The 23,099-nt window shown below is 30.1% G+C and overlaps 2 protein-coding genes across 6 annotated transcripts; both read left to right on the top strand.

Moving 5' to 3' along the window:
• Window positions 1-6,596: 6,596 nt before the first annotated feature.
• On the top strand, window positions 6,597-9,581 carry LOC100806368 (transcription factor bHLH122). 5 transcript variants are annotated; one of them, XR_005888745.1, is made up of 6 exons: window positions 6,597-7,676; window positions 7,870-8,198; window positions 8,527-8,694; window positions 8,813-9,034; window positions 9,155-9,174; window positions 9,284-9,385. XR_005888745.1 is itself a non-coding variant. In XM_006597181.4 (6 exons), the coding sequence occupies exons 1-6, from the start codon at window positions 7,127-7,129 to the stop codon at window positions 9,387-9,389; spliced, it is 1,239 nt and encodes a 412-aa protein (XP_006597244.1). In that variant the 5' UTR covers window positions 6,597-7,126; the 3' UTR covers window positions 9,390-9,581. The 5 variants fall into 5 exon arrangements, 2 of the variants coding, with proteins under 2 accessions (XP_006597244.1, XP_003547061.1); XR_005888744.1 differs by having other exon boundaries at window positions 9,106-9,174; XR_005888746.1 differs by having other exon boundaries at window positions 8,809-9,034; window positions 9,106-9,174.
• A 5,634-nt stretch (window positions 9,582-15,215) lies between these two features.
• LOC100814573 (uncharacterized) lies at window positions 15,216-19,107 on the top strand. Its single transcript, XM_003546948.5, has 7 exons — window positions 15,216-15,736; window positions 15,918-16,121; window positions 16,235-16,375; window positions 17,594-17,713; window positions 17,803-17,889; window positions 18,120-18,569; window positions 18,871-19,107. The coding sequence occupies exons 1-6, from the start codon at window positions 15,368-15,370 to the stop codon at window positions 18,561-18,563; spliced, it is 1,365 nt and encodes a 454-aa protein (XP_003546996.1). The 5' UTR covers window positions 15,216-15,367; the 3' UTR covers window positions 18,564-18,569; window positions 18,871-19,107.
• The last annotated feature ends 3,992 nt before the right edge of the window (window positions 19,108-23,099 follow it).

Raw genomic sequence — 23,099 nt, 5'->3', positions numbered from 1 at the left:
AAAAGTTCAAACAAAATTATTTAAATAGGAACATTTTAGTAAATTTAATATAACTGGTACTTAACAATATTTGTGTCTCGTTTATTAACGGCTAGTAGATATATTCATCTAAATTATGTCTTGAGTATCCATTTATGAATCCATCTCCTGTCTATTGCAGATTTTATGTGCGGGTACATGTATTTTTGTCATCCTTATTTATGATACATGATTTATATATATATACTTTGAAAACAACTTTATATTATCAGGTATAAACTATTTGTGTTTATGATTTTATTTATATAATTTTAAAATTTATTATATTCTTTTTACATATACTTATTTTTATACATACACATACGGACAATATTTTACAAATTACAAAATTCAAAAATACAACCCGTGTAATCACATGGATATCGTGCTAGTTACTTGATCAAAGTTTGACATTAGAAAATAACCATTGCGTGCACGTTAACAATGTGACTAAGTTAATTGTCTCAGCATTAATGTCACCTGAGTTTTCACTTTCTACTTGAGTCTTTACTTGATAATGCTTTATATGACAGTAACAGATGTGGTACTTAAGTTTCAACAGTTAAACGTGTTTTACACAAGTATTAAGTTTATTTTCTATAATATTTTATATTATTATTATAATTAATTCATGGATTTATACGTTATTTTTTAATTGGTGTAAATATGTTTTTAGTTCTGAAAACATAATCAAATCTCTCTTGTTCCTTAAAAATTTATTGACTTTTAGTTCCTAATTTTTGTTTTCATCTCCATCGTTACAATAAGTGATGAAGTATAATAAAAGTGTCATATTAATAGCTCACTTGGTATGTCACGTTGACAACTCGCTTGACATGCCATGCCGGCACACATACCACATTAATACATAATATATTTCATACTGACGTTTTCATTATACTTAACATATTATTGTAATGACAAAAAAAAAATAGACTAAAAGTATAAAAAAAACACAAAATATGATAATATTTCAAATATCATGAATATATTTCAGTGTTTATAATTTTATTTAAAAAAACTAGTATATATTATTATATCTAGACATTAAAAAAAATATTGAAATGATTTTATATTAATAAATGTCTCATATTACTCTAATTATATATATATATATATTAAAGAAAATTAGTTTGACAAATATACTTACATTTATTGTTATAAGGTGAACTCATAATAAACACATTTTTTCTTAAATATATTTAAGGTTTTTATATATGATTGAATTTTATTTTGAATTTTTAATAATTTTTTTTGTTACTTTAAATTTTTTATATATAAAAGTTTTTGTTTTAAGTTTCTATTATCAGTTAAATGATAATATATTATTTTATAAATTAATCTTTTTAACATGTATTACGTTATCATATGATTATGATTGACAACAATAACTTAAAATAAAAATTTAATTTTAATATATTAAAAATTTAAAATAATAAAAATATTTATTAGGGGTTTATAATAAAATTTAATTATTTATTAGGCACTTTAAATATATTTAAGTTCATATTTTTTATTATTTGTACATCATAAAAACATTTAAGCTATCGTTTTGATAAGAGTAAATAAATAAAACTTTAAAAATGTCTATATCAAGTGATAAGTTATCTTAAAAAATAGTGATTAAGTCATACTTAAACCTTGTATTTTAAAAAATTGACTAAACTCAGATCTTATAAACTCTAACCTAATCTAAGCAATTTTCACCCGTCCAAAAAGCGTTGAATTAAGGAATATGTTAGGTCTGGCTTCATAAATGTAAATCTTGACAACGTTGCTAAGGGGTTGAAACTTGAGATGAGAGAGTTAAGTCACAAATTAAAGTTAAAAGGTATCCATAACTATTTAATCGAAAACAAAATAAAGCTAAACAATTCAACCGTGTAAGAATAATTCGGAGATCTCACCTTGCCGACGAACAAGACTTTCCAGTCTTGGATTGATGAATTCTTCATTTTAAACTTTAAATTGCCCTAGACAATATTTAATATTAAAGTTTTTCATTTTAAAAAAGAAGACAATATTTGATATTGACAATCGAAGAGTGAGGCCAAAAACTTTTGCACCTAAATTACAGAGGAAAATCGAAAGAAGAAAATGAAGCATTTGGGATTTGTCTGTATAGAGTTAGAACTGTATTACCATACTCTCAATATTTATAATAATTAAACATTGGAATTCATTATTATTGAAGCTACAGAATTTAATTAAAATAAAAATAGATAATAAAATCATATTTTCTTTTTAACTGAACACAAGTACCTAATGTATAAAATTAAAAAAAAAAAACACAGACACACACATTTTTATGTTAAATGTCTGATGATTTTGGAAATTGATAAACTTTTAATCATTTTAAACAAAATTAAACTCAAAATATATAAACAGGGAAAAAAAATCATATCAACTATCAGGACAAATTTTAAACATCCAAAAGTAATATTTTTTTTAAGAAGATATTAAAAAGCTTATTACACTTTACATTTTGATGGAATAAATATTTTGTTTCTATAAAAGTGTAAAAGTTACACTTTTATATGTCTTAATCAATTCTAAGCATTGATGTTAGCAAACTAAAAAATTGATAATAAAAATGTAATAGTTTTATTCTTCGTGCAAACCAGCTCGATATGATAGTCTACCTTTCCCTATTAGATTATATTTTTACTTTAGCAAAAGTTCTTTAATAAACAAATTCAATCGAAATAACATTAGCTTTTTTAGTTTTTATCGACAAACACGTGTACGTTTTTCATTTCTCACTTCACTTAATTTGAACACTAGTGACAAGATCAGAATTAAACTTTAGCAATAGTTTACATGACATGCATAGACAATTGTACATATGTTAAATAAGTTATATTATCTAAAATTCAGATACTTTAGTATACTATTAGTCGCATTATCAATCAAATAGATTTTATCTTTTGGCAAGAGTGCAGTGTGGGGGTGTGAACAGCCAAAGACCAAGGATATGATAATCCAGTAGTTAATGGTGTAAATCACAATCTTAGACTGTAATTGGCTATGAACTTTTTTTTATTGTTTGGCCGCAAATTTCGTACCCAGCGTGTCCAAATCGCATCTTCGTGGGAATTGGGAAGTTTAGTGCGCACGTTGCGGCTGACTATAGGAGTATTTATTAATAGGGGTTGTTAGTATTTATCGTAAACGAAATTATTGAATATTTTTTGCTTAACTATTTTTTTCTCATTAAACGAGTAAGTTAGGCTTAATACATTTGGTTTTAAAAAAAAGTCAAGGAGCTTATTATTTTTATAAAAGAAAAGATTAGATAAGTAGCTTAAAAACACTGACATAAACAAATTTTAAAAACAGACTCCAGACTTTAGTCTCCCTCTGTTATAAACTAATTAATGTGAGGTAAAAATAAAACTAAACTTTTAATATAGAGGAGCTTAAACTAAAACTACCAAATATGTTTATTTTATTTTTAAAGCTATTTTTAAAATTTAACTTAAAAGTGATTTTTAATTCATAAAAAGGTTGGCCATACATTGACAGAAATTTAATTTAAGATAACAAAAGAAATTTAGAAGGCACGTCGCTTTTTGAAGTTCGCAATTATTCTGATCGAAATCATTAAATATAGTTATGTGAACTACATATATATACTATGATATTTTGCAGTATGATTGATGTTTAAAAGCCACATGTATAAATATAATAATTCCAGTTATAAAAAAAATATTCAATAAATCGAAGGATTGCCGAAATGGTTACACTCTTACACTTACATTAAAGAATAACCGACTGAAATAAAAAATGAATAAAATTATAAACAAATAAAAGGACAGCTGTCTACCCAATAAATCGGGAACTGTTTTTGTCTTTACTTGGTTTATTTATGCAAAAACAATCAATTCGAGACCACATAAAAAAACAGATCTTTAAAATCTCTCGTTAATATTCAATTTATTTAATATTAAACTATCGAGCGCGTCAATTAAACCTTACGAAGCTATTTTGGCTCAATAATCTTAAAGTTGTTAAACACTATTCAGAAAAAATAATTATTTATAATAGTCTTTCATTCTCGTTGAATTCAAGAAAGATTGTCTCTTATAAATAATATATATAATTTTTATAAAAAATATTTAATTATAAAAACATGATCAATATTTTAAAATATAAAAAGATATGTAATGTTTTCATTTAGTTAATAATAATAGTATAATTGGAAATTTCTTTATATTACTTAGATAAATAAAATTGACAGAATTACTTAGATAATTAGTTAACACAAGCATACACGTAACCATGGTCCAATACCACACAATATTACAAAAATAGAGAGTTTACTGATTAGTTTTGACAAATTATTTGTTTATATTTCAGAAAACTTTAAAAATGTTGACTATTTTTTTAAAACAAGTTCAACTTTTTTTTTATGAACCATAGTTGATGGTCATTGACTAATTTAGTTGTTAGCCAATGATAAACGACTAACCTCAATAACAAATATTCTTATTCTTAATCCCAACAAATATATAGTTATTTTTCCTCTATTTGTATACTAATGTTAAATTTTTATTAATGTGTATGAAAATTTTTAAGCACATGACAATTATTTATCTTGTTATTAGTTTATTACTTCTAACCTTAGTTTTTTTTTTTTTTGGTATGTGAGGCTCCATTTTATTCTGTTAAACTCAACTGATGGTATTTTTTTTTATAGTTTAACTTTAAAATTATGTAAATTATCATAATTTATAAATTTATATTTTGACCTTTCCATCTAACATTCGCTAAATTTCCAATGGATATGTGCAAATACACTTTATTAGTCTAATCACATATTTTCTCTAAAACAATAATATGACACCACCGCAATTGAGGAAAGCATAACAACATTGTTGAGAAAGAAAGGTGTGTTTGCTTCACCAATTAACAAAACATCTTCAAAAATGTTAACATGAGAATGTTATATTCTTATGTTGTTAGTTTTGAAAAAATATTTTCAAACATAACTCATTCTTTATTATTTTTTGAAAACACAACTCACTATGAGAAGTCTATATTACACATTTTTTTCATTTTTTTATTCCTATATGTAAAAGGTAAGAATCTCGTATTTCCATGAAAGTGAAGTAGTTTTCTAAAATAACTTTTCACTTTTCTCTTATTTTACTTAATTTACTTAATAATGTTTTTAAATTAATTTATTTTAAAAATATTTCTAAAAAATGATAAATATTTACCAAACATCTTTCATGAAAACAATATTTTCAATAATAACATTACAAAAATAATTATTCTAAAAATAATAATCTAATCCTTGAAACAAACACCTAAGTGCCTATAGGCTACCAAAATATTTAATTGTATGGCTACTGAGAATTTTACTTATTTGGATATTAGTGTTGTTTCAAGTGTGATTTTTGTTGTCATCTTCTAACTTGGTGGACATGGAAAATAAAATTGTCGCTGCATAACCTTCGTTAATTTTTCATCATCCGTAGAAGTTCTTGATGTTCTATGACTTTCATGTTAGACATGAGTAACATTTTGGCTAGGTTTCTCCGGTTAATTAACTTGGCAACAGTAAGTGTTAAACATATTTGAGTGCTTCGTTGTAGTTATTCAATTTATCACCTAAAAAATCCGGGGGAAATCTTCCCCGATGAATGCAAGCATGTGATGAATTTCACCAAGAATTAATTATTAGTATAATACAATCACTATATTATTACACAAACTTGTACTTGCTTTGAATTTAAGAACCTGGTAAACATGATGGCACTCACGCCGTAGAGGTCACGGACCATAATTTCAGATGTATCATGTGCACTATTTGCATTTAAATTTTTCAGAAAAATAAAAAACGAAGCGTGTGATCCATTAAAACCTAACTGAAGCTTTGGTATACTACATACTTGCATCCAATTTCGATGCATCATGCATTGCGACATTTAGCAGCAAATAGCAATGCAGGCAATAAAGTCATTTCACCTGGTACCCTTCCCATTTAATCAAAACCTATCCTTGTAAAATTTGGATTTATCAATGTCTTCTCTAATTTTATTAGTTTCTTTTATTTATATATATTTTTAAAAATTATTTCTAAAAAATGAAAAAACATGTTAGAGAATATCGATCGGAAAATCCAAATTATGAACATAAGAATCTAATTTTTTTAAAAATTACAGTATAAATTCGGATTCCAAACCCAAATTTATACATAGTAAATATATATACATTGTTGTAAATAACAGGGGAGTGGAATGTTTTGGTAAAATTTTGTTTTTTATATATTGAAAAAAAAAATATTATTTTCGCCCTTTCTCCCTTGGGAACAAGTTCCCTCGTGTTTCTCTGCCACCTTATTCTCACACTTGGGTTTCTTCCCAAACCAAAGGGCATTACGGTAAAAATGCCGCGGGAAACATCCCAAACCCAACCAAGAATTTATGGCTGGGTGTCGCTTTTCATTGGCAGCACAACCAGACAAAGAGAAAAAAATATTATTATTATTATTATTAATTTAAAAAAAAAACAATTCTTCGTTGTCAACAAAAATTAATTTGGTGGATAAAAAAAAGACTCATATTTTTTCCCATTCATAAAAAAACTGATATTCTATCATTATTTAATTTAATTTATATTTATAAACTTTGATGTATCCTAATGAATTCTCTTGATCCCATCCAAGTAAACTTTTTCTTAAAGAAATATAAAATCCTTGTCTTTCTCTCTCTTAAGCACAGGCAGCTATAGGCCTATGGCCATCTCCACCACTCCATACACAACAACAACAACATAGAAGCATACCCAAAAAAGAAAAAGAAAAAAAGAATGGGTGTTGCATAGCGAGCTGCGAGAATCTATCTGCTCCTGTTGCCGCTAGTGGTCTTGAGCGTTGAATGATTCACTTTCAGGAACAGAAAAGCCCTTGACGCTAGCCATCGTCGCTTTTATTGATAGAAAAAAGAATACAACATATATTTATTTTTCCCACTACCTTTTTCCTTCACCACCCTTTTTCTTCTCCCTGAATTACCCGGATTTGGTTCCGCATAGATCTGAGCAAAATTTTCCTGCTTCTCCTTCTCTCTGTGCTTCCCCGCACGTGCCTACAGTTGCAACAATGGAGTCAGATCTCGAGCAGCAGCCGCAGGTGAATTCCTCGGGTTTAACTCGGTACCGATCGGCGCCGAGTTCGTATTTCTCTAACATCATTGACCGCGAGTTCTACGAGCACGTCTTCAACCGTCCCTCGAGTCCCGAAACGGAGCGAGTGTTCTCACGCTTCGTTAACAGCTTAAACAGTGAAGAAGAAGATTCGCTCCACCACAAGCTCTCAACTGATTCTTCTTCTTCTGCTGCGGTTAAGGAAGAGGTTAACCAACAAGACCAGGGTATCAACGAGGAACACGTGGCGGTGGCTGCGCTACAGCAGAGTAATAACAACATCAATAATTACAACAACAACAACAACAACAACTACTCTGCTTCTCATAATTTCTACCAAAGCTCCTCCTCCAAACCTCCCTTGCCGAACCAGAACCCGAACCTTCCCTCAGCTATGGAGCAAGGATCGTTTTCAATGGGACTCAGGCATAGTGGAAATAATTCTAACCTTACCAGGCATAGTAGCTCTCCCGCAGGACTATTTTCCCAAATTAACATTGAAAATGGTATGTCCTGTGTCCACTTTATGTTTATTTACTTTTTAATTTTGGCTGCAAGGTGGTACAATTATGTTGTCAACTTAGAGATAAGAAAAAAGAAAAAAAGGCTAATTGTTTTGGGGGCTATTAGGCTTCATGTTTGTTTAGAGCTTGAATGGGTTTATGGGTTGTCTTAATGTTATGGAAGCTTAATTGGCAGTGTATGCTGGTGTGAGAGGCATGGGGAGTTTGGGAGCTGTTAACAACAGTATCGAAGATGCGAAATTTTCTAGTTCGAGGAGGTTGAAGAATCAACCGAACTATTCTTCGTCGGGGAGAATGTCGTCCATTGCTGAAATTGGGGACAAAGGGTATAGAGAAAGTAGTCCAGACAGTGAAGCTTTTGCTGATGGTAACGATTTTATGGCCGGTTTCCAAGTTGGTCATTGGGATGATACTGCAATGATGTCTGACAACGTTGGTGGTCTCAAAAGATTTAGTGAAGAAGATTCAAAACCATTTTCTGGCTTAAATGCGGTTGAGACTCAGGTAGCACAATACTAGAGTGTCCTGATTTGGATAAATTTCTTACTAAGCAAAGAGAATGAGAAATAAAATGAATTAAGTTTCTCTCATAAGTTAAAATTAGTTCATGTACAAGTTAGTTTGTATAAACTTTCTTATTTAAGTTTTCTAAAATCTGATTTTAATTTATGTATAAGTTAATTTGAACAGAGAGAAACTTAATTCTTGTTACAATCTTATTTTCTTTTTCTGTAAGTGTTTATTGAGAGGTTTATCTAATCAGAGTCCAGAATTGATCTGATGTATGATTTGTGAATGGAATGTCATTGACTTGATTTTTGTTGTTAATCAGAATGAAACGGGACAGACTCATGCTCCTTTGGCCCATCAGTTGAGTTTGCCAAATACTTCAGCTGAAATGGCTGCCATTGAGAAGTTTCTGCAGTTTTCAGATTCTGTTCCGTGCAAAATCCGTGCCAAACGGGGCTGTGCCACTCACCCAAGAAGCATTGCAGAGAGGGTACCATTTTATTCTAACCAAACCTTTCCCCTCTTTGTTTTCCCCACTAGCAGAAATTATACGACACATTATTAACTATTTTTAGTAAATTGAAAAAATGTGATTGCATGTTAGGTAGAGACTGGACAAGATGTGGTCATGGGACCATGTAATAATTACTCCTAAAATAGACAACCGGATTTCCCCACATCACTTCTCTAATATGGAAAGCATCAGTGGGTACCCACAGTTGAGCTGTGTTTTTGTTTGATATTCTTATGGAAACTGCCTTCAGGTTAGAAGAACTAAAATTAGTGAGCGTATGAGGAAACTTCAGGATCTTGTCCCAAACATGGACAAGGTAAGATTACTGGCTTAAAACTTTTGCATTGCTCATACGCCACAGTTTGTGTTGATTGTTTCCCTCTTCAGCAAACTAACACAGCTGATATGTTGGACTTGGCTGTGGATTACATCAAAGACCTTCAAAAGCAAGTTCAGGTATTTTAAAAAGCCAAGTTATCTTAGCTATCAACATTGTCAATGTGTCATTTATTACTGTGGAATTTTACCCATAATTCGCTTATTTTCTTCCAACATGTCTATATAGACACTTTCAGATTGTCATGCAAAGTGTACGTGTTCACACGAGAAGCAACAATAACGGAAAAAAAGGGAGATTGGTCGACTTAGCTTGTGTTTCTATATCCCGTTGAAATTGAAAAGCTTGAGTTCAATGCTCCAGAAGCAACCAATCAATTCTTGCTATTGGGAAAACGTGTGTTTAGGACTTTTCCCATACACTTAGTCTCTGTACAGATTAGTAATAATTTGATTGCGAAGCTAGAATCTAGATTGATTTTTCTCTATTTCTGTACTTACAAAGATATATTTAAATTATTTGGCCATTCGTGTATCGAAAATAAAGATTAAAAAAAAAGTATATATAAATTTATGTAGCTGTAGGGTGCCGGTGTGCAGGTGCAACTTCTTCAACGGTTGTGAAGGCGGGGGAGAATAATTGCTTATAAAAGTTGACTTTTGATGCCGCATGTCATGTCTGTATAAAAGTTTGTGTTGTGAGTTTAATCCGTAAGCTTCGAGGACCCCATTTTAGGGGTCACAAAATCCAAAATCTATCGGTATTGCAATAACGTACGGGTTTGGTTTCAAAAGGAGAATTGCATAGCAACACGGGGGGCCCTAGACCGACATACATGGTTTCGTTAGTGATCCAAAGTGAAACTGTGAGTGAGGTTTTACCGTTTACCTCACCCTCTTTTTCCACTTCCAGATGTGTTCGAAAAAGCCAATTTGGTGGTTGTCATATCCATTTTTGGGGCTCATTATCTCAAACCATTTATGAACGGTGGCTCTGCATTGTTATGATGATTTGTTTGGATGCTATTGCTATTTATCACCAATTTGGATTCGAATACTCTAGTTTAATAAATGATAACTCCAATGATGTGAATGGAAATTACAACAGATATTGCACGCTTGCTTCTAAAACTAGTTTTCTTTCTCTATTATTATTGCTTTAGGGAAGATTTATTAAACCTAAGGGAAAATGAAAAATTGAGATGTAAATTAAATAATAAAGATAAAGGGCCAGTTGTGCTGCTCTACCCAGCTTTTTTTTTCCTCTTATTATTATTAGGGGTTTTGTGGTGATTTATCTTCAACTACCATCATACTAATTAGCAACATAGAGAAGAAAAAAATGTTGGTTGGGGATAGATGGCAGAAAAAGGAAAAATAAAATGGGTTTTTGGAGTGGTGGAGTCGATATGGTTAGAAAAGAGAAAGTTAGGATTGAAAGATATGGCACAGCTGGAAGCAATGGACAGGATGAGTCAGCATATCCCTGTTGGGCCAAGTGTGGGCCCAAATCCAATTAAGTGAATGCCATGTCACAGATGATGTCAGAGAGCAAAAGTTACCCTAGACGTGGTTCGTTGGATTGGAGCAGTGTTATTAATGGAACCAATTCATTCACACACAGGGTAGTGAGCCTCACGGAGACACGCAGATGCTTCGCTTTTCACAGGGGGGTGGGGGGACCTTCCTAGCTAGTCCTTTACTGTTTGTACCAAAAAAGTTTGATGAGTGATGGATCCATGGCTCATTAGGATTGATTAATGTAGATCTCAGGTTTTAATAAACACTTATAAAAATATTTATATTATTATTTACTAATTAGATCCTCATATCAATAATAGAAATTCAATTCAAATCTATTAGAATATGACTTGGTCTCTTACAAACCGGAGCAACCTTTTGTTGGCTCGTACCCTGTCCTTTAGTTTTTAGTCTTTTTGATGAAATATTGTTCAGAGTGGGGGTCTTTCTCAATGCTTCTTGACTCGGATCAGATGGGGATTGGCACTCTCTCCCTCAATAATATTATTTCGCTTATAAGAAAAAATAAAGGATGCTAAAACTATGTTATGTCACATGTTGTATGGATTGAGTTCTCACTTTAAGCTATGTGACAACAAAGATTTACCTTGTGTTGGATATAAGATGTATTTCTTGAATCTATCTTCTAAAAAGTTGGACAATCAAATCATCCCTAGACACAATTCTCGATCAGCATGGAGAATTTTGTTGAAGCTTATGCTCGTGTTGACATGGTCCTAGATCATTGACACACAGTTGTCAAGAGTGGGTTAAGACATTAAACTTGTTGAGTTGTTGAAGTGTTTTGCTATGAAGATGGTGGAAATGGATTTACCTTACTTTGAAACAATGCCAATTAATTGATATGGACTCCTCTTGTAGGTTGAACTATTTTATTGAATAGTGATGTCGCTTCACCCTCGGCGTTGAAAGTGGTGAAGGTGAATGCTTGCAAAAAAACATTCTAACAGTACACAAGTTAGGTAATATTTCAGTTAAGTAACAACTTTGAAAGAAAATATACTCTATCTTGAATATATTGAGTTGAGACATGGATGAGTCATAAGCCGATAAAATTTTTCTGATAGTAACATCAGGTGAGCACAAGAGAATTCATCCCTATTAAATTGTTCTATAAGTGCATATAATTTTATTAGGTTACTGTATTTAAATTTTTTTTAACTAAGTTCACATGATTTTCAAATTCTGTAATCCAGTCTGTAAAAGTATAAATCACTGAAATCTCATTACGTCTTTGTTTGGACAAGAAGAGAAAATAAGAAGTTAAATAGAAAAAAAGAAGAAGAGAGAATGTTAAAAAAAAAAACATGCTTGGTTTGATGAAAGAAAGAAAAATGAGAAGAAGAAAAAATACAATCATGTTAAATAACAATTATATCCTTATAATATAACGATAAAACATATAATTTTCTATAGTACACTTAATTTTCTCAAAATTTTAATTAGGCTACTATATTTAAAATACTTTTTACTAAGTTAACATAATTTTCTAATTTTGTAATCAAGTCTGTAAAAGTATAAATCACTGAAATATCATTACATCTTTATTTGGACAAGAAGAGAAAATAAAAAGTAAAATAGAAAAAACGAAGAAGAGAAAGAATGATAAAAAAAAACATGTTTTTTTGGTGATCCGTAAATGATAAAAAACATGATTGGTTTGATGAAGAAACAAAAATGAAAAAAAAAAACAATCATGTTAAATAACAATTATATCCTTAGTCCTTACAATATAACAATATAATAATTGGGATAATAATAGATTAGTTATTTTACGTAATGTTTCCTCGTGGGTTCATGGGTTGTACTTTTCTTTCCATAAGTGGGGAAACTGGAGTGGAATATTTTGTATGTGGGTCTTAATGTTTTTTTTTTCTTTTTTCGTATGTTTCGACTTGATGAAAGCATCTTGATTTTAAAGTTTTTTTTTTTTCAACAGTGCAATAGGAAAACAGGCCAACAGAGCCCAAGGCCTTTTCCCCTTCTATTTTTGCACTTTTCAAATGAAAGGAGCTATGGACATGTTTGACAGAAAGTGTAGAATTAAATGAGAACACTTTTTATTATAATAAAAAAACTATAAATATAAACTATTAAACCATAATTAAATGATCAGGATCAGAAGAAAAATACATATAGCTCCTTCTAAGTAATAATTCAGATTTATAGTTCTTATATTCTTAAGATGAGAACTGCTCTCACTTGATAATTCTTTTACATGTGTGTATAATCAGAAATATTCTAATTGTGAGAAATAAAAACAACAATTACAAACCATTTGATCATAGAGGAATGATAACAAGACACTTATCTTTTATTATTTAAAATGTATTGAAACAATCGCTAAATCATGAACAAAATAATTAAATAAAGAGTAAGACTAACATTTATTTTTTGGTCGATCGGCAATAATAAACTTTCATTAAAAGCACAACATGTGCTGAAAACAGAATTACACAGCAGCATCAGGACTAGATGTTGCAGCCCCAAACAAAACAAAGCCAACCAAAGGCTACCTCGACCCCAAAACATAGATCCAATTGAAATCAACTCAGAATATGAATCTTGATCTATACTAGCATGATGCCGCATAAACTAAGATGAAAGTCCTTATGTAGTAAATAACAACCCAAGCATAAACCAAATAAGCAGCTGAGATGATTAAGAGTCAATGAAAAAGCTCTCAGATGATTAGGAGTAAGACTAACATAATTTTACACTAAAAAAAGACTAACGTATTTTTTTTTTTTTTTTGCTTCGACTAACTTAATTTTGTGATTTTTAAAATTTTCAATTAAGAGTGCATCAAACAATGTGTTTCTAATATCTTTTTAAGATTATATATATATTTTTTAACTTAAGTTGTTGTTTGTTTACTTTGTTGTAATGTTGTGTTTAGTTGGATGGCCAAAATTTAAAAAAATGTGCATATATCTTTTTAATTGGTTATGTAATCACTAATTAACATTTAATTTTGGTCAAAGTTATAAACTATAGGGATTTGTTAAGGTAGTTTTTTTTACATGTGTTAAGGTGAAAATTAAACTATATGAATCTAATTAAATATGGATGAAACTATAAGAATTACCCTTTTCTATTACTTCACAAAAAAAACCTTTAAATACTTCAGTTGGGATTCAATGCAGATTTGCTTATTCAATAAGTGTAATTTGATTTGCAATATATAATGAGTTTGTGAAAAAAATATTTAAGTTTGATTTTCATATAATATATCATTGATGATGGATAAAAATTTTAAAATGCGACTAAACTCTAGAAAAAAAACAATTTCATAGTCAGACTAAAGGGTCAAAGCTTGTGAATATATTAAGAGTCTCTTTGGAGAACTAAAGACCTTAATTATGATATTTTTTTAAAAATAAAATGTAGGTTTGCTTTTGTTTTTTTAATGATTACATTTTAAATTATTAAAAAAACCTGTGAAAGAGATTTTGAAAAAAAGAATATAATCTAAATACATATTTATCATTCTTACATTTAATATAACAATTTAAGTTATTCAAACAAATATTCACCATTGAAGACTGAAGAGCTTAAAAAATTAATTATTTAAGGACATGCTTGAATTAAAATTTAAATCCAATTATATTAATTATTTTTTATTTTTTGTTAAATACTAATTTTGTAAAAATAATATAGGTTCAAAAGTAAAGTTTGATTTTTAAATATATATTATTATAATAAATTTAAACACTGATTTTCTTAGTACATTAATTAAATTGATTTTTTGCACTGTAATTTAATTGTATACACTCTGACTCGCCCTTTTAGAATAAATGTTAGTCAATAATTTTGAGAATAAAAACTTTTTTTTGTAAGGTGTGGAAATTTTGGTCAAATAGTGATGCTTTTATCGTATTTTTAAATATTTTAGATGGTTGATTATTTTAATTTTTTTTTTACCTTAATATTGCTTCAAGAATATTTATTACTTTAGTTATTTTGACAAATTTTTATGTCAATTCTTATACACTTAAGTGTCTTTTTTGTTTAACATAAAGAAAGATGATAAATACTAAATAAAATGGGTGACCAGCATGAAGTACACTTAAGTTAATTACTTACAACTTTTTGCATTAAGTTTTTTTCCCAACATTTCTTCATTAATTATTTTACAAATATTGTAAAAAAGAAAACAACATAATCATTTGTCCAAATGGTAAAAAGAAAATAACATAATAGTTTGTACAAAAAATGGTAAAAAGGAATGTGACTTTTTTTTTAATGGAAATCGATCACATTCTTTTATTTTCTCCACTCTTTTGTTTTAATTGAAAGTTATTTTGGTATTAATTGATCTTTTACTTTTTTTCTTAAAGACTTCACATGTCATTTTTATTTTTACAATTTTAATGGTTTAACACTTAAATTAATTGTTTGTATATATTTATAATTTTTGTTTTGATTAAAAGCATTTGTGAAATGCATAATACACTTATGAAGTATCTTTTTTAATTGTGTAGATGATTAAATAACAACATAAAGATATTTTTCCTAAAAAAAAAGATTGACCATTAGTATTTTAATATCTAAAATACCCTTTTTCCTGTTTTTTTTTTAAGAAAAAAATATATAGATGGAGAAATAGGGTAAACAGAGATTTGAAAGAGAATTATTTGGGGCTGTAAGATTTGTTTTGTTGTCCTCATCCTTCCTTCCACCATGGCGTATTCTACTCTTTCCCTCTCAATTTCAAAAGTTTGAAACGCACCGTAAAAACTAAACGTCTAAACGCTGCGTCTCAGTTCCCATGGACGACGAAGCTATTGCTAACGCTAACGGAGCTCCGTCACCTCCATGTGTCGTTTCGGTGTCTGCACTCTCCGGTTCCCGCCGCCGCCTCTCGACGAGCTTCCTGGAGCTGAGCCGCCGCCCTGTCTCGTCGTCGGAGAAGCTCAAGCCTATGGCGTGGATATCTCTCCAGGGACGGCTCCTCAACGCCGACGAAGCCAGCTCGGCTCGAACCATCTGCGGCGGCTTCAGCGCCGAACTAGCCCTCGCTTGGAACCTCTTCCCTCCCATCCACAGGTTCCTCGTAGTCGCGGTCATTGGCACTGCCGTTGCACGCTCCCGAAAAGACCTTCAAATATTCCAACTCAAAAACTCCGTTCATCTAAGGGTACCGTTACCGTTCCTAACACGCTTTGTTTTGTTATTACTTTTTCAAATCCGTTAATTAATACTCAAATCTAATGTATGCACTCTCTCTCTTTTAATGTTTTGGTGACATAGATTTATTTTCTTCTTTGCTTGTGTATTTATGAATGAGTATGAATTTTATTTTTATGACTCTTTGCCAGGACCAGGTGCTGTTAAACATGCAGCAAAAGCTTGATAGTCTTTGCGAGTTGGTTAACAATTCTAAACTACACTCAACCAATAAGTCTTGTGACAAGGATGGGGAATTGCAATTAAATGAGACTCTTGGCTCTGGGAAAATTAACTTTGTTGATTGTGGTTGTTGGCATTGTGAGCAACACTCTGCTTTCCTTAATGAATTAATGGTGAGAATTGGTTTGTTGCTTTCTGTTGGTGTTGTGCAACTATGATGATGCTGTATTTTCACAATGTGTCTGTTCACTAGGCTTTGGTTACTCATTGAGTTTGTCTGCATCAGGTTGATTCTGTTGCAAGAACCTCTGGTGCCAATGAGGTGCTTCAATATAAGATGCCCTTCTCTAATGAAGATCAAGAGGAGCGAAGAATGTCTGACATGTCAGATTGGGCTTCAAGTGTCACATCTTCTGCTGATATCCAGGTATTGTTTTTTAAGAATCATCTTAGGGTCCTGTGAGAGCAAAGGGACCGATGTTTAATCCAAGCATCTTAAGTTAGGGGTGTTTGTGGCATGGCTTTAGACAAAAAGTCATTTCAACCAAATAAAAAACAATATGCGGTCTGGATTTAATGCAATATCAAATTTAAACTAAACCACACTGATCATGTGTGATTCGGTTCAGTGGTTTTTAAAATTTGAATTTTTTTATGACTTTCAAAATTGTTTTTAATCTGAAAGCTAATGAAACAAAAGTTAGAAAACAAAATTTTATTCCAAATGAGTTGTGAACAGTCCTTGAAAATTATATTTATATAACTTTAAGCAATAAAACATTGGAAGACCACACATGTGATAATAATTGTATTACATACCTCTTATAAATTTTTTTATAATGGACCATTCATAGTGAAATTAGTCATATATTGTGAATGTCATCGACTCATAATTTAACAGAACAAAAGATATCCAACACAACTGAAATCACAGCATACTATTGTTATCAAATATTCAAAATGCTATTGCACATGCTACATAACGATATAATTTAGTAAACATGTAGTTTGATTTGGTTCAATTTTAACAATAGTAATCGAGAACCAAACAAAACTATGATAAAAATGTGTTTTTTTTTTTTCTCATTCTTTTGTTTTCAGTTTGATTGGTTTTTAAATAGGTTTATAAATATTTGATTTGATTTTGATCACCTTCAGCTTCAGTGGTGTTTGCATTTGGTTGCATAGTATATGTAATTTTATAAATACTAACTTTTTCATGTTCGATTGAACAAATTATTGGAATGTTTTTCTAAGGCTGTGCAATTTTGATAACGGTTTTTCCATCATGTGTATAAATTTAAGTATCTGGTACTTGGACATTCTTTATATAACTTGAGCAAATGGGTTCTAGTGAATGATGACTCATCAGACATTTTTTGCAGGTTGTTTGCATTCCGCTAACTTGATTTTAACTGGAATCAAGATAATTGATAGTAATTGTTTAACTATATTTTTTGTATTGGAAATGGTTAATGGTAATTGCAGAATTGTATTGTTACGTTGTTCTACTTTCTGGCTATACCTTGTTTTCCTGGTTTTCTTGTGTTTATATTAGTTCCATCATCTTTTGAATATTGATTGAAACATACTTTTTCTTTCATATTGTTTTGGATACCTTTGTCATGTCTTTTGTTTTCCTCAGTTAAACAACTTGGCTGTAGAACAAGATATTTATAATCTTAGGAGGGACTGCGAAGAGAAGGATACCACAATAAAGGAACTAACCACCCTGTTGAACTCTAATGAGGTTGCTAAGTGCAAGGTAACATTTGCATTTTAAGATTATAATATGTAACCTTTTGTTTTTTATTTTAGTTCACTTATATTACTTCTACTTTTTATTTAAAACAGAGGATTGCTGAATTAGAAGACATTATACGGAGGAAAAATACAACAATTTCAAAATTAAAGAAAGACATGTTGGTTTTAGAACAAAAGGTAAGATGCAGCTATATAGTAAAAGGTTTCGACAAAAGATTGGGACGCTCCAGTTCGGTCTTTTGATGTATTGCATGATAAGAAGTCGAACTCAGGAATTTGAATTATAATGGAATAAGTATACATTACATTATTGTAACCTCTCAAAGCAGTGCTGAACAAGAAAAATTTTTTATCTACAAATTTCAAATGCTTCCTGTATAACTAGCTTTTTCACAAATTGACTGCAGGTTGTGCAACTTACAAGACTTCGTCGACCCTCTTTCTCTACTAGTGGCTCAAATGACATTCAGCTGCCACATATCATGATAGATAACCTTCTTTATGATATGGAGAGCACCACTAGCCCCTCCTCATCTTCTGATTCGGATAGCTCTTCTGTCATCAAAGCACGGGATCGTCCTGCTGATGTTGTCCTGAACCAGAATTTGGCTTCCAAAATTAATCAGAAACCTTCACCAGCAAAAGTATCCAGTTCATCAGGAAGATTTTTTGAATGCCACTCAAAGTCTCAATCCGTTAGTCCTCGTAAAGAACTTTCAAGTAGCCAAAAATCTAATGCAGCTTCCTCTTCAGCCCAAAAGCTATTGTCAGCTCGTGGGGACTTAAAAAAGAATAGAAGACGATCTCTTAATGGAGATAAGAGTACGACCGAACATAAGAGATGGGTATAGTAAGGAGTAAGTAATCTTGAACCTTATCAACTTTGTAGTCAAAATGTTATTCACTTTTGCTACAACTTGTGTTTCATTGTGATTTTGATTGAATCTAAGCTTAAGAGCCAAGAATCTTGCATGTCAGCATGATAGCTTTGAACACATTTAAAAATCAGCAAATTTCTTCATATGTTTTTTTTTTTTAAATTATGCCATGTAATTGCATCCACTATTGCCTCGAATAAATTCCTTTTCTGTATCTATTCGCCTTATTATTAAGAGGTGTCATTCACTTATGTTTATTTGCTTTCGTTTTTCCTTGTAGGAGGCTCTGGTATGATGAGGGTACAATTTTCTCTATGTTTGCAATTATCCAACGGATCGAAGTGTCAAGTAGAAGATGGCAAATACTTCATAGACATATACTTTAGCTATGGCACACTATGATTTAGATTGATAAATTGAATATCGCGGCGGCAGGGATTTTATTCAAATCTGTTAGTGCTGTCTAACAGTTGGTTTATTTTTATCCTTCAATTCATGGACTGTTTTACTCATTAAATTCGATTGCTCGATGGTCTCTTTCTCAAGCGATTAAAGCAGAAACAAACGAAACCGCGATTTCTTTATCTATGATTTTCAGCTTATTCTTATTCTTTATGCTACCCGCGGGAAAGGGGGAGTGGGGTTTAAAAATAATAGAAAGGGCTATTTACAGAAGAAAAAAAATGTTTTCTCTATCAACTCATTTTTTAATTAAATAAGTATTGTTAATTCAAAGGCTTGGTGAGATCGATCCAACAAAACAATTCAAAAGAATAAGCATTGCTAATTTTCTATTCTAATTCCAAATTTGAATTACCATTCGTGTAAATAAGAATTTCCCCTTGTTACATAGTTATTTTTATTAAACAGTAATTTTTTATTTTTAATTGTAGCAAGAAATGTCAAAAACAACAAAGACATTATGAGGAATATCAAATGAGTCTATTTGAGAAACTCTCAATCTTTAGATGTTCAATAATAGGTGTGATTTTCAGATAAGATGCACATTTCGAGTGTCTCCTTAGTTTAATTGAGTTAGTTAAGTTGCAAGATATAAATTGCAGGTGCAAGGGAGTTCGATTTTTTTGGGTTTTGCTTCATTGTTTTTTTTATTCTCTTATGCTCTTTCTTCCTCCACTTTAAAAGGGTTACTATAATTTTTCCCTTAAAGAGGAAGAAAACAACTGTATAAGAGAACATAGACATCATTTTATTTACAAATGTTTTTGTAGTTAACTTAAACATGACATTCTAAAGATTTATTGGCTTAATGCCTGAAATCCTCTCATTCGTACGCTAATCTCAATTGGTTGCTGAATTGGATCGTTAACCTGAATATCCTCTATGGGCCTAGTTTCTTTAGACAAGTGGCTAAATGGCCTGGATTAGTTATAAACGAAAAGTCTCTTACTATTAATGACAACGTATAGTTCCTATTTTATTTTTATTATTACTCATTGTCATTTGTCACTTCCTTAAATTCGAAATATTATTAGATAGCCTATTATAATTCCCATTAATCTTTATATGAAATATAATTAAATATTATTTTTTTCATAAATAATTTTTTTAAAATTAATATCATGTAAACATTTATTAGAACCATAGATAGGTGGTAATTTTGGACTAGTTAATAATTTCTCACGAGAGTGGATTTTAGGCTCCCAAAATGGATGGAAAAGAATTGTGCAAGTTGAATTGTAACTCGTACCATCATTCCATGGGGCATTAATGTTCTCTAATTACGGGTTTCCACCATTTTTAGTTTTTTTTTTTTCTTTTTAGAAACAAGGTATTTTTATAGCTGAAAAGTCATGAGACTATCCTTTGAGAGGTAGAAATTACAGCAGTGAGTTTTGTCTTTTTTAACAAAGTTTTTTTTATATGCAGAGACAGAAAATAAAATCATTATCAACATGTTTAAGAAATTCAATTATTTATCAATTGTATTGAACCGTGTTAGCACCATTTTTAGTTTAATACATATGTATGGTTAGCATAAAACTTTACATCAAAAAGTTGTTAGTCTAAGTGAAATGAGAATCAAATTCTTGTAAGGTGTCATTTTTAAACCTTATAGATAAAAAAAAAAGTGATTGAATAGGAGAAATTTCACTAAAAGTGATCGACCAGATGTCTTCCTGATGTATGTATGTTGAAAACAATGTTGAAGATCACGAACGATGTCTTCCTAAAATTTGTATGACCATTGTATGATTGAATTTATTAAGATTATTCCACGAAGTCTCCCAACATACAACAGAAACTCAGTCGTGTTGAAATTATTTTAGATTATTTGAGACTTTACCTTCTGAAATATCCTTTCAAAATTCAAAAATACAATAAATTAATCATTAACAATTTCAATGAATACTTCACACTAACAACGTGATTACCCAAAAAAGATATACAAATTTGACATCCTAAATTAATAAAAAAATATTTTTAATATAATTTTTAAAATAATTATTATAAAAATTAATAAATCTACCATCTAAAATAGGTTATAGTTGATTGGCAATATAACAAAGTTTCTTAAAAAAAGGATTAGATAAAATGTTAAATATGACTTAATTGTGATGAAGTTTTTTCACATATTTTTTTAGGAGTTGTGTTTATTAAAATATTATCATCATTTTTTTCTTTATTCCCGATCTTTTTCGACCAAATACTATTAAGTTGATCCATAAAACTCTATATTGAGAACCTTTTGTGGCTACACCAAGCCTATCGTAATGACATAGCAAAAATTATGAGATTACACTCTTAGAAATGCTTCACACACCTCCTATTACTCCTTACTTAGATGAAAAAATAAGACACAATGAGACCCACGAACTTTAAACTTCTTTTCTCTCTATTTTTTTTTATACCAAACACACACTAATTAATTCTTATCATCACCTTTATTTCTACTCTCTCTACAAATCGTGTTAATAAGCTTGTGACCTATGAGAGATGACGCACGTATCTGCAACTAGCATGAGGCCGTGGCTGCGCTTTGAAACTTTGATACGTTTTGGTCCAACCTTTTCAGAAGCTTCCCTCCAGTCATACTCAGTCCACGTATATACACGCCTTTTCTTTGTGTTCGGTTACTGCATTCATTCATTGAGGATTTTCTACATTCAACTCAAATCATTTCCTCTAAGAAATTAATCTCACGAGTAAAGACAACATTATTCTAATCAGAAAAATAAGCCAAATGTTAATTTAGGATACTGATAAAGAAAATATAAAAAAAATATCATTAAAGAATATAAAGAAAAAGTAATACATTAATTATTAAAAGTTTTACTTATTTTTTTACTAGTTCTTTTTTACCTGTGAGACTTAAAAACATGTATAAAAAATTTATAATAATTTATGTATCTTGTTGAATGAATTAAGTTAAATTTCTGGATAGTACTTGACTGGTTGAATTAATGTCTAGTTCCCCTTTATACAAAAAATAAATCATGTTATTAAATTTCCGGAAAATGAAGTATCATGTTCCGATCAACTCAGGCAATTAAGTTCACCGACCGGACTTAGTGCGAACAAGAAAGATGGTGGTCTTATTTTAAGAAAGTCAATAAGAGAGAGACAGGTATCTAATAACAGTTTCTACAAAGTAGTGGGAGGAATACAATTTCAAAAGTAGCACAAAGGTTAGACTCACATTTACATGGTCGGTCATAAATTTGGAATTACATACAATTTTGAATTAGTTGGCAACAATATTGTTGAATCGAACACGTATCAAATAAAAATCTATTATGTACTTCAACTTACTTTTATTATCCAGTTCATATACTTTAATCTAATGATTTTTTTAATCAAATTGATTTTTATTTTTTTTTATCAAACATGATATAACTCGCTCCAACCTTGTTTATATGCGGGGCAACACAGCCTACGACATACAAGCATTAATGAACTTCTGGTATGTTATTCACACACTATTGTTTCGTATAATTTTTTTATATTAATAATTAACGTGCAAACTAGTAGTTATTTGTATTTGTTAATATATGTATTATGTGATAATGATTGATGAATATTCTCATTCACTGCATAATAAAATAGTGTATATCTTCTTCTTTTTTAAGAGCTATGTGTAATGCTTAAATGTTGTATGGTATTTGACTTTACCTTGAATTAACTGAAGTTATTTTTTTTTTTTTTTGTCATACTTGATGACGGGACATTACGAAATTTGGATATTCTAATATTTTTTTTTAATCCAACTTATCTTTGGCATATTTTAGTTAGCTTGACAGATAGATGACATTTTTCGCTTCACGCGATTGGTTACTTTCCAAAAGTTTTCATAATAAATAAAAAAATATGTGCTGTCATTTTTTAATCAAGAAGCTAAAAATTTGGAAGTCTTAAGCAGGAATTCAGAGGTTTTATTTCACGAAAATAACAAATGAATTAGTTAATATTAAAAAAACTAATTTCATATATTCCAAGCGTTTAATATAATTAACAATTGAATTAATTAATAAATATTAAAAATATAGG

The sequence above is a fragment of the Glycine max genome, chromosome 15, assembly GCF_000004515.6.
Source record: "Glycine max cultivar Williams 82 chromosome 15, Glycine_max_v4.0, whole genome shotgun sequence".
In the NCBI taxonomy this organism is placed as follows: domain Eukaryota; kingdom Viridiplantae; phylum Streptophyta; class Magnoliopsida; order Fabales; family Fabaceae; genus Glycine; species Glycine max.
Note: the sequence above shows the minus strand (reverse complement) of the source record. Positions and strands in the feature narration are given on the sequence as shown.

Bases quoted from the DNA above. Each gene is read 5' to 3' on its own strand.
- LOC100806368 (XM_006597181.4), top strand. From the start codon at position 7,127: ATGGAGTCAGATCTCGAGCAGCAGCCGCAGGTGAATTCCTCGGGTTTA. The intron at 8,199-8,526 runs GTAGCACAATAC...GTTGTTAATCAG, and splicing joins TAAATGCGGTTGAGACTCAG to AATGAAACGGGACAGACTCA. The intron at 8,695-8,968 runs GTACCATTTTAT...AACTGCCTTCAG, and splicing joins CAAGAAGCATTGCAGAGAGG to GTTAGAAGAACTAAAATTAG.
- LOC100814573 (XM_003546948.5), top strand. From the start codon at position 15,368: ATGGACGACGAAGCTATTGCTAACGCTAACGGAGCTCCGTCACCTCCA. The intron at 16,122-16,234 runs GTGAGAATTGGT...TGTCTGCATCAG, and splicing joins CTTTCCTTAATGAATTAATG to GTTGATTCTGTTGCAAGAAC. The intron at 17,714-17,802 runs GTAACATTTGCA...TATTTAAAACAG, and splicing joins ATGAGGTTGCTAAGTGCAAG to AGGATTGCTGAATTAGAAGA.